This window comes from Sprattus sprattus (genome assembly GCF_963457725.1).
Source record: "Sprattus sprattus genome assembly, chromosome: 1".
In the NCBI taxonomy this organism is placed as follows: Eukaryota; Metazoa; Chordata; class Actinopteri; order Clupeiformes; family Clupeidae; genus Sprattus; species Sprattus sprattus.
In genome coordinates, this window is record NC_137920.1 from 11,949,197 (window position 1) to 11,960,154 (window position 10,958).

The 10,958-nt window shown below is 41.8% G+C and overlaps 3 protein-coding genes across 3 annotated transcripts in view; 1 reads left to right on the plus strand and 2 right to left on the minus strand.

The window, feature by feature from the left end:
• The window catches only part of LOC308364918 (histone H1-like), a gene marked incomplete at its 5' end in the record, with an annotated part of 439,427 nt that extends 439,186 nt beyond the window's left edge, over positions 1-241 (minus strand). The window contains one exon of the mRNA XM_080838202.1: positions 187-241. Within this exon, the coding sequence (XP_080694328.1) occupies positions 187-241 (55 nt within the window). The remainder of the gene's footprint in view (positions 1-186) is intronic.
• Positions 242-5,227: 4,986 nt separating this feature from the next.
• On the minus strand, positions 5,228-5,539 carry LOC308365228 (histone H4; the record flags this gene model as incomplete). Its single annotated transcript, XM_080838601.1, has 1 exon — positions 5,228-5,539. One exon carries the CDS (start codon positions 5,537-5,539, stop codon positions 5,228-5,230), a length of 312 nt encoding a protein of 103 aa, XP_080694727.1.
• Positions 5,540-6,001: 462 nt separating this feature from the next.
• On the plus strand, positions 6,002-7,307 carry LOC308365063 (histone H2A-like; the record flags this gene model as incomplete). The annotated part of the gene is made up of 1 exon (XM_080838388.1): positions 6,002-7,307. The coding sequence occupies one exon, from the start codon at positions 6,002-6,004 to the stop codon at positions 6,377-6,379; it is 378 nt and encodes a 125-aa protein (XP_080694514.1). The 3' UTR covers positions 6,380-7,307.
• Positions 7,308-10,958: the final 3,651 nt, after the last annotated feature.

Sequence of the window (10,958 nt, forward strand, 5' to 3'; positions counted from 1 at the left end):
CCTTGGTGACAAGGCCTTTGACAGCTGACTTGACACGAGAGTTGTTCTTCTCCACATCGTAACCTCTGGCCGACAAAGCTTTCTTCAGGGCTGGAAGAGAGACGCCACTCTTCTCCTTGGAGGAGGTGACAGCTTTGATGATGAGCTCGCCGACACTTGGTCCGGCTTTCTTGGGCTTTGATGCACTCTTCTTCGGAGCCTTAGGTGCTGCAGGAGCGGGTGCTGGAGCGACTTCTGCCATGGTTAGTTTGATAAGAGCTAATCAAAGTTCAGAACTATGAGCTGCTGACCGATTAAGTTGTTTGATTTAAAGGACACATGCGAGCCGTGTAGACGCAACTCCACTATATCTAACGCGCTGCTCCCTCGCAGTTTTACTTGTGTTTTCTCCTGTCACATATTGTGAAATATTTCACTCGAAATACAACTATTAAATCCAGTAGTGTTTGTTACTAAGAGAAGATAGCTTGAACCTCTAAGTGATACAAAGACAGCCAGGTATTTGCTTGTGTTGGTGTTACAGGACACGGGAAACGCCGGAGAGTAGCGTGGTATGAGTAGAGATTGTGTTTGGTTAGAGAGACAATTGTGTAAAATTAGAATATATGTGTTTTATCAACACTAGTCACGAATATCCCTGACACAAGATACAACTCTTGTCAATCGTAAAACATAGTTTGGAGTTCCACTTGATGAACGTTTCATTTTCAAACAGAGGTCAATTTGGTCACAGTAAAACACAGGATTGTCTTGTCCCACGCCGTCTTGCCTTGTCCCACGCATCTCATAGCCGTAAAGTAGACTGCTTCCAAGTGCTGTATACGGAACAATTTATGGATTTCCATCAACTGCGAACCAAACAGACTTTGCGTGTTTTGCACATATTAAGTCTCTCTTGCGAGTTAACCCGTTTTTGCGTAGTCAGTTTAGTTGTTCTTGTTAGCAGCACTTCCTCAAACTCGACTGATCATTTAGTAATCTGAGTAAATACGCGTGCTGGGTGACCTGTTGAGTAACCAACAGAATATGAAGACCATATTATTGACAAATAATATTTTGCCTACACTGCTGCTACTTCTTGGTGATGAGTCCACGCAGTTCATCTAGAGAAAAAAGGGAAGGCACGCAAAAGTAAATGTTAACTGCAGGTCTACCCAAAAGTCAATGAATGAACTGTGGTAATATATATATAAATATATATATTAAATGTAATGAACTACAAAACACACTGTGCTCATTTTAGACACACAAAAATAAACACACTGACACAGACTGCAAGAGTGGAGTCAATGGTTAAGCAGTGGGCTTTCTGTACGCAATAACCATATAGGGTTTAATAATAATAATAATCCATTTTATTTTTAAAGCACTTTTCATTCAAAGGAATCTCAGAGTGCCTACATATTAGAAAATAACTATAATAATACAATAAAATTAAAAACAAATTTAAATATTAACATAAGCATAACAGAAAAGATTCAACACAAGGCCAGAAATGCCTTCCTGAATAAAAAAGTCTTAAGTCCAGCTTTAAAGGAATCCAGCGTCTGCGTTGCCCTTAGGTGGTCAGGGAGGCTGTTCCATAAATGTGGTGCTGCCGAGCAAAAGGCCCGGTCGCCCATGGTGCGACGCTTGGTTTTGGGGACGCGGAGGAGCAAGCTGTTTGAAGACCTGAGGGTGCAGGTGGAGGTTTGGGGAGTAATTAATTCTTGCAGGTAGGGAGGTGCATGTCCATTTATGCATGTATGGGTGATTATAAGGACTTTGTAGTCTATCCGGAAAGAGACAGGGAGCCAGTGTAGTGAGTGTAATATTGGTGTTATGTGCTCATATTTCCGGACCTTCATCAGAATCCTGGCAGCGCTGTTTTGGATGTATTGCAGCTTCTGGATGTTCTTGCCAGTGATCCCGTAGAAGAGTGAATTACAATAGTCCACGGTTTTGCACAGGTGGACATGCGTAAATTACATTAGAACAGCATTAGACATCACATCACATTGATTTCCAGTGGTTCACTCACATGATTTCACTTTGCATGTAGTGAATTGGTTAAAAGTCTTTCAGTAGAGGGGAGCGCATCAGCGATCAGACACTCCCAGGCACAACTAGAAGCATAGAAGCAGAAGGAATCAGAAGGTAGATGGTGAAATGGCAGTCATTTGGCCCCTGGGTAAAGCACCTTGAGACAATTTTATTGTTTTGACAGTACATAAATAAATCTGAAGTGAATAACAAGCAGAGGTAGGCCACATTGTAACTTTTTTTTTTGTAAAGACTCATGCCCTGCAGCCCATAGAGGACATGTTTTTGAACAATCTTTCACTGCAGACGTAGTACCTTGCTGACTGGTACCCGTCCACAGTTTGTTAGATTATTACATCGTTGAGCAACTTTCTCTACACTGTGATAGGGTCAGTGAGGATCTGGATACCAGAGTAGTCCCTGCTGACTTCAAGGACTATGCAGACACTAGTCATCCTGGACTACATAGTGCTGAGCTTCCAGCGCCCATCATCACCTCTCCTCCAAGTCCCACTGTTCTCTTATAACCCTCAATGGGACTTATAATTTATAAATGACGCTAAGAAAAACTGCTGTAAAAAAAAAAAAAACACAAACCTTTGACTAATAATATTAACCTAAAAATGTGTCACATGACATCCCCTTCATCCAATAACATCAAAAGTGGTTACATATCCTGGTGACATTTGATGCTACAAGGAAGTATAGCAGAGGAGACCACATGTGAGCCACATGTCCAAAGAACTAACACGATGGTATGTTCAGTTTTTAAGTCATATAACTAAAAAAAAATATTTCTAGGTAGCCTAAACTGTTTTCTTATTATGTTTGCAATTTCATGTAAAGATATATTAAAATATTTGTGTAAAACCTTGAAAAAGTTAATGTCATGTAAAACAAACAAAGTGTGAGGGGATAGAAATGTACGCAATTGCTCTAGTTTCCAAAAGTTGAGATACAGTATACACACATTTACACATACTGTATGTCTTTCTCAGGATATTCCCAGTTTTATGGAACGGTGAGAGGGACAGCATTTCCCATTCCTGAGGTAATTGAGGAAAGTTTATCAAGCTGTGATGAGGAAGAGGTAGTTGTAAGAGTACAGAATGTTCGAAAGACTGCAGCAGTGATGCTGGGAGTGGTGAGGAAGAAAAGGATGTGAATAAGGAGCCAGACAGGAGAGTCTTTTACCGGGGTAAAATGCTCATTTGTTTTTACCCTAATGGGCCGTAGTCATTTAAAAAATGTGGTTCCCCAACATAAAGGTCAAAGGTCAAATGTGGAAAGTGAGCTCTAAATATTTGTCCTAGGCCTAAATCCACTTAAAATCAAAGGTCTGTAATATTTTTCCATGAATAATCTCCAACAATTTTAAGGGCTTAAGGGCTGCTTGGAGTGCCTCCTCAAGGGGGCATAACATTAAAGGTGCATTAAGGATTAATAGCTATTCTCTAAAGGTATGCTAGCAGCTAAAACTAACGAAATCTCTTGAAATGTGCTGACTTTGACATTATGACAAACTAATTACTCAACGACTGTCCTTACACAGTCAAACATCAATCATGTGCAACACAAGACTAAGCAAGACGGCAAATAAGCTACTTACTAGATCGGCAGAAGGTAATCAAAGTCAGGTCGGCGGGCATCGGCAGGCAAAACTACAGAAGGCAGTTATATGCCTATCGACCCTGCTATGCCATTGGCACGGACGCAATTCTCCATATTAAAAGTAATTGTAGCGCCCCAATTTTTTTTAAGCTGTTATTTTAAGGTTAAACTGCTTATCCTAACCCTAATCCTGAAGCATAATTGTTGCATATTGTGCCTTTAATTGATCCACTGTATGGAAGATCTATCAGTGACAATCAGATCATGTGGCACTCTGGAATTCTTCATCTTTTGAAAGTTGGGATGGTCATCATGGTTGACCAAGGTTATCTTCTTGATGACTGTGTGTCATGTAAAATCCATAGGCCGGCATTTCTGTCTGGCAGATCTCAGAAGTCTGCTTGAACACAAGGTCTTTAACACCGAGATTTCACTCCGGCCTTTTAAGCACATATCAATACACCATTGCATGTCTCCAGATAAACTATGAAAACAGGCCTCTTGAAAAGGCATGGGCTTAGAAGCCAGACATGTAAAGATATTGAATATTGTATGTTATTGAATGAATATACAGTATGAAATACATGTAAATTATTGAATTTTCGGTTTATTGAAATACATTTTTTCAGTTTAACTGTACTCAGATGTCAGTTGTGCTCACTAACCTTTCTTTAACAAGTACTGTAGTTCCTACAAAAACACTCTGATGCAATATGTTTATTACACAGTTTTAGAATTGCCATATAACAGTATTACAAGTTAAATAAGTTATATGTATACACAAATACATGTGACATGTTTTAGGATAACATACTTCCTTGTACTTTTCCGAACGCAGTCAACCAAAAGTACATAATTGGCTGTAGCCATAGATGTTCTGTAACCACCCCACTCCCTGTCAACATGTTCCCCCAATGTGTATGTGATTTATGTATGCATGTCTGTGAGGAAGTGTATAAGCCCAATGTGTATGTGATTTATGTATGTCTATGAGTAAGTCTATAAACTACTGTGGATGACCTACATTTCCCTCAGGATTAATACAGTATCCATATATATATATCTATCGATGAGTGATGCCATATCACTGAGGTCATGGTAAACGTGTTGAAACTTCAGGCAGAGGCGAACTGACTCCCTCATACAGGTTGATATTGAGATTAATGTAGGCTCTGAAGGAAGGAATTATAACCACAGAGGCTAAAAATACTAGCTTTTCATGAATCGAGCTATTCATATTTTTTGAAGGTGGCACTCTGTAAAGCACATACCAAATACATTGTTACTATATAAATACAAAAAATGTGATTAGCAGTGAGGGACTGTCTATCAACAAAAAAACGGTTTTGAGTATTGACGATAGGGGGCAGTATGCCCTCAGACTAACCCTCGATTTGTGACCGCCCCTGTGTTTAGTATTTTATTTATTAGGAGTCCGCTGCCCGTCATTTGCTTACCTTTGTACATCAGTAATACATACCCTTACTATGTAATACTAACAAATTAGGATGGAACTCAGAACCATTGCTTCTACAGATACATATGGGCGGCTCTTAAAAGAGCCTTTGGTTGGATTTGTGTTAGTAGTTAATCTTTAACCGCCGAAGCCGTACAGAGTGCGGCCCTGACGCTTCAGAGCATAGACCACATCCATGGCTGTCACGGTCTTTCTCTTGGCGTGTTCGGTGTAGGTGACGGCATCACGGATCACATTTTCCAGGAAAACCTTCAGCACACCACGAGTCTCCTCGTAGATGAGGCCGGAGATACGCTTCACCCCACCACGGCGAGCCAGACGGCGAATAGCGGGCTTTGTGATTCCCTGGATGTTATCACGGAGAACCTTGCGATGACGCTTGGCGCCTCCTTTTCCAAGTCCCTTTCCTCCTTTACCTCTTCCAGACATTTTCTATTTAATTCGGATCACAACAAATGCGAAATGATATTCTAGCCGTGCAGCTATACCTTATAGTAGAGAAGCGGACCTGTTAGAAACCCATCTATTTTAGTGGTCATTGTTAGAAGCTCGCTACGCTCCTGACGTAAAACAGCATGATTTTGCGTCATTGAAGATACGCCCATGAAGGAGAGTACGATGTTTTTTCAATCTTATATAGGATGAAGTAGACAAATATATGACCTTCACTCCAACACGGTCATTAATTTCTTCCTGTGTATGATGTGTTTGGTCGTCGTAGAAAGGTAAGAATAAAGTGACTATTGATTGAAATTGGGGACTATGTAGTGATTGGCTCTTACAATTTACGTTACAGCCAATGAGGTTTGACTGCATGGCTATATAAACTGCTTTCCACCCGCTCGGAAAACATTACATCATTACGTTGTTTGTTCGAAAATCTGATTGAGAATGAGTGGAAGAGGCAAAACCGGAGGAAAGGCAAGAGCGAAGGCCAAGACCCGCTCATCCAGGGCTGGACTCCAGTTCCCCGTGGGCCGTGTTCACAGGCTGCTCCGCAAGGGCAACTATGCTCATCGTGTTGGAGCCGGAGCTCCGGTCTACATGGCTGCCGTGCTCGAGTATCTGACCGCTGAGATCCTTGAGTTGGCCGGCAACGCTGCCCGGGACAACAAGAAGAGTCGTATCATTCCCCGCCATCTGCAGCTGGCTGTCCGCAACGACGAGGAGTTGAACAAGCTGCTCGGTGGCGTGACCATCGCTCAGGGTGGTGTGCTGCCCAACATTCAGGCAGTGCTTCTGCCCAAGAAGACCGAGAAGTCCAAGTAAATCGCCCGTTTTCAGTCCCATCGAAAAGGCTCTTTTAAGAGCCGCCCACTTAATCATATAAGCTCATACTATTCCAATTTGCTCTACATTGCACTCATCATTGTAGTTACAGGAGCGAGGGTTGAACAGGGAACAAAAAAAACCTAAGTATTGTGTTCCGTCAGAACACGATTAGTCCATCGTAACACGATACTTACTCGTTCCGTGTTTCCATGACTTATTTTAGGCTAGTCTCGCCACCTCAGCTGTACTCTTGACGCGCCTGTGGGTAGATATTTCAGGCAAACAATACGGGTCTTTTTCTAAAAGGGGGCCCGATATATGGCGAATCCGCGTTTTAACATTGTTTCCCCAACAGTCAAATCGGGGCTAACTGCGTATGCACCAAATATTGCAGCACAGCTGTTACTATAGCAACAGTGGAAGTGCACAGAACGTGCAGGTCAGGTCGACCATTTTCAACAATGTGATTGGTTCTCTATAAAACGGCAGAATTTCCAGTTAAAATCCATCACGTTTATTTGTAAGGTATTTTCCTCTCAGTGATTTGTGTTTAATGTATCTGATAGTCGACAGTAACTAAACTACATTGTTAGTGACCATCATGTTGTGTTAACGCTTGTTTACATCTTTATTATCCGGTATGATGATAGATAGCTCTATCTTCCTTGTATGTTAAGTTATAAAACAATTGAGTTCTATCACGTTATTTAGCTGTTTCCGATTGGACGAGAGACTTTCCATGAAATAAAAACATTTTAATCAATAACTTCGTGCTTAAATGTTAATTAGACGACTTTATAATTGTTTTCTGAAAGCAATAGTACTCGTGCGAGTGGGGTAGGTAAGGGATATATCCGGCCTCGTGTCTACGGCCGAACACCACCCGTGGGAATGTACCTTACCCACCCCACTCGCACTGATACACATTGCAGACATGTTCCTAATTTAGCTAGAGTATCCCGCTGTATTGCTAATGTTGAAATGTTAGCTAGTTTGCTCCGGTTTGTACAAAACTTCCAAATGCTGCGTTTTTCCCTTAATTGTTTAATTTTGGATGTCTGGATGCACAATAAAGTTTCAGTTAGCAGAGATCGGTCTCATTATGTATGTCTGCAGTGCATTTATAGTCTCTCTTGCATAGGGTATGGCATAGTAGCCTGGTCTCTCTTTCCCTCTTTCACATATTCTATTTTTTTTTATCAATGTATCTAGTGCAGAGTAATGTATTTCAACAAATGCACACAAGTTCACATTTTTCTCGAATGGGACTTAATTTGAAAACAGCAGATAGAAAGCATCAATTGTCAAATTGTAATGCCTCCATGTCTGTTTCAAGAGGAACTGCATGAAAATCTGGAGGCACCTGGGCCCTGTGAGGGTACATTTGGGGCCTGTGAGGGTTCATCTTGGGCCTCTGAGGGTACATCTGGGGCCTGTGAGGGTACATTTGGGGCCTGTGAGGGTACATCTTGGGCCTCTGAGGGTACATCTGGGGCCTGTGAGGGTACATTTGGGGCCTGTGGGGGGTACATCTGGGCCCTGTGGGGCATGTGAGGGTACACCTGGGGCCTGTGGGGGAGGAGGAGGAGTGGAGGTACCCTCCCGTCCCGCCCCTGTGATGAGGAGGAGGAAGACTGGAGTCCAGTGGGGACATCATCTCCAGCGTGTCACGTGCTGGGGGTTCCCTCCGTTTCTTTTGCCAATGCACCTTTCTGACTGTTTTAGAAAAAGGAGATAACAGGCAAAAAGCAAGTGAGCAGTTATGTTTTGTTTTCCTAACCTTGTTTGAAATTAAGACTCTCAACTACGCTTTAACTCTTATTTATCTTTCAGGGCTCTTACACAAGGCCTTCCTCTGGAGGTCAAGCGCTGCCTGGGCCTCTGTTTAGTCGGTGTGCACTGCTCTGTTTTCAGCAGTCTGTTCTATGACATAAGAAGTGCAAAAAATGGCATTGATAAAGGTAAAAGGCAGGATTTAGCAGAAGTTTTATTTAAAGTGACGCACAGAGACCTGTATCATCAGAAAATCAAACCTTAAAAAGCAGCATCAACACCAACCGATTCACCACCTAACAAGGCCCCGCTCAAAATCAGGCACATCTCAAGTGCCTTTACTAAAAAAATGTTTTTTTTTTTCTTTACTAAATGCCAAGATTCCTAGCTTTCAAGAGTGAAGTTTGGCATTGCTAAATGTTCCCTTGTGTTGTGGTTCTTGATCTGTTGAAGGTAAAAAAAAAAAAAATCTTAAAAAAAAGAATGATTTATGACTTTAATTTCACTTGCCACATAGAGAAATAAATCTTCTAAACACAAAAGCGCTTTAGTGGTGAAGAAGATAAACCTGTTTTTCTCCTCCGAACTTGCTCCTGGTGGCTGACCATGTCCCTGCTGAGGTCCTTCTGATGTTTCTGTAGGCAGTCCACCTGCCCTGGCCTTCCATGAAAACTGGACACCAACCGGCCAAACCCACTTCAGTCTCTTCAGCCAAGCCCTCTTCAGACCACCCTTGTCCTTTTTTTGTTCTGTGGCTGGGGCCAAGCCTTTCCCCATTCAGGTTCCTGATGGCACTAAAAATGTTGCAGAACAAGTGGCTGTTATTTTAGCGTGTGCTGGAATGTTTTATATACTTACTTCCCACTCCTTTCTGACACAATATAGCAACACCCAACCCCCAAAATATTTCTCTTTTTGAACATCGACTACACTTTACACTCCAACTCAACTTGTTCTCAACATTCTGTATTGCCAAGAGAGAATTCAAAAGTCTACATGTCAAGAAATGATATATATTTTTTTGCACCAAATAATACAAAATAATATGATTTGGAACAGTTTTTTGAAACTGTAATATAGACTGTTTCTCTCCAAAGTACACTTGAACCGTATTTATTTTCAGTTGACAAACTATAGTTTACTGTTGCTTTAATTTTAGTTCCCTACGTGTCGGTCATATTGGATAAAGGCATCTGGAAATGGCTCATTATACTTGTCATAATATAAAAATAAAGGCTGGAGTATTAGGCAGGTTTGCATGTCCATGTATGAAGCTGGCAAACTCCGTCACGTTTGTCACAGGATGGTTTGCATGTCTATATAGGAATCAGGGAAACTCCGTCACGTTTGTCACAGGATGGTTTGCATGTCTATATAGGAATCAGGGAAACTCCGTCACGTTTGTCACAGGATGGTTTGCATGTCTATATAGGAATCAGGGAAACTCCGTCACGTTTGTCACAGGATGGTTTGCATGTCCATGTATGGAGCAGGGAAACTCCGTCACGTTTGTCACAGGATGGTTTGCATGCCAGTAGCCATAAGACTCCACAACCAACACAACCACCAAACATTTAGTTTTATGTAATGTACGCTGCACTATGTTGTCTATTTATTTTATCTATTTATTTTATTTCTTTTTCAAATATGTATTAATTATTTTTTTTTAATTTATGTTTATGTATACTTGAATGCTATTTCCACTACCCTCCTGCTTGGCAATTGAATTTCCCTCACGGGATTAATACAAGTGTATCTATCTATCTTATCTATGTCCATGTATGAAGCAGAGAAACTCCGTCACGTTTGTCACAAGCTGGTTTGGCCTTTGGTCCTGACTTTGCCCCCCTCTCCCTATCCATAAAATCTTACTAGGAGTTAATCTGTGAAAAAGTCATAGCTCCATGCAGATGGGCCCCCTTTTATGACCCGAGGTTCTGCCTCCTGTTAACAGAGAGTGTTTCCTTGTCCCTGTCGTCTTTGTGCTTGTGATGTGGGTGTGTCTGTTATGTTTGCGTATGTTGTAAGTGTGTGTGTCTTCTGAATGCCTTCTGTGGATTGGCTGTCCCAGAGTGTAGGGTCTCATGTGTGAAGGTTGTGTGTGTGTGTGTGTGTTTGTTTGTTTGTTTGTGATGTGCGTGTGTGTGTGTGTGTGTGTGTTTGTCTGCTTGTGGTGTTTGTTTGTGGTGTGTGTGTGTGTGGTGTGTGCAAATGTGTGAGAAAAACAACTCCAAACCTGGCCCTAATTGATACGGCAATGAATGCCTCCTATGCATTGAGAAGAGACGAGATTGTTGATCTCTGCCACCTCTGCCCAGGGACCATCCTGACCCAGTCCACATAGAGAGGTAGATAGAGAGAGAGGTAGAGAGAGAGAAAGAGAGAGCGAGGTAGAGACAGTGAGAGAGAGGTAGAGACAGAGAGGGTGAGGTAGAGAAACAGGTAGAGAGAGAGAGAGAGACACGCACTAGAAATATACACACTCAGTAGATAGAGTGAGGGAGAGAGAGAGAATTAGAAATACACACACTCTAGGCCCCAGACAAGGTTATGTGGGGGAATAAGCAGACATTGTGCAACAGCAAATACCTGTATTAAGACTACTAGGTCAGTTAGTAGGTCATTAGTAGGTCAGTTGCTACTGGTCAGTAACATAAAACGACAAAAAATAAATCAAACACCAGCACAGATATAAGAGCTCTGTGCCCCCAGAGGGTGAGGTTCAGCAGACTCTAGTGGTCTGGAAGGGGCCAACATTTCGTGTCAGAAACATTGCTCTCTACAGCATCATTAAAGACTGATG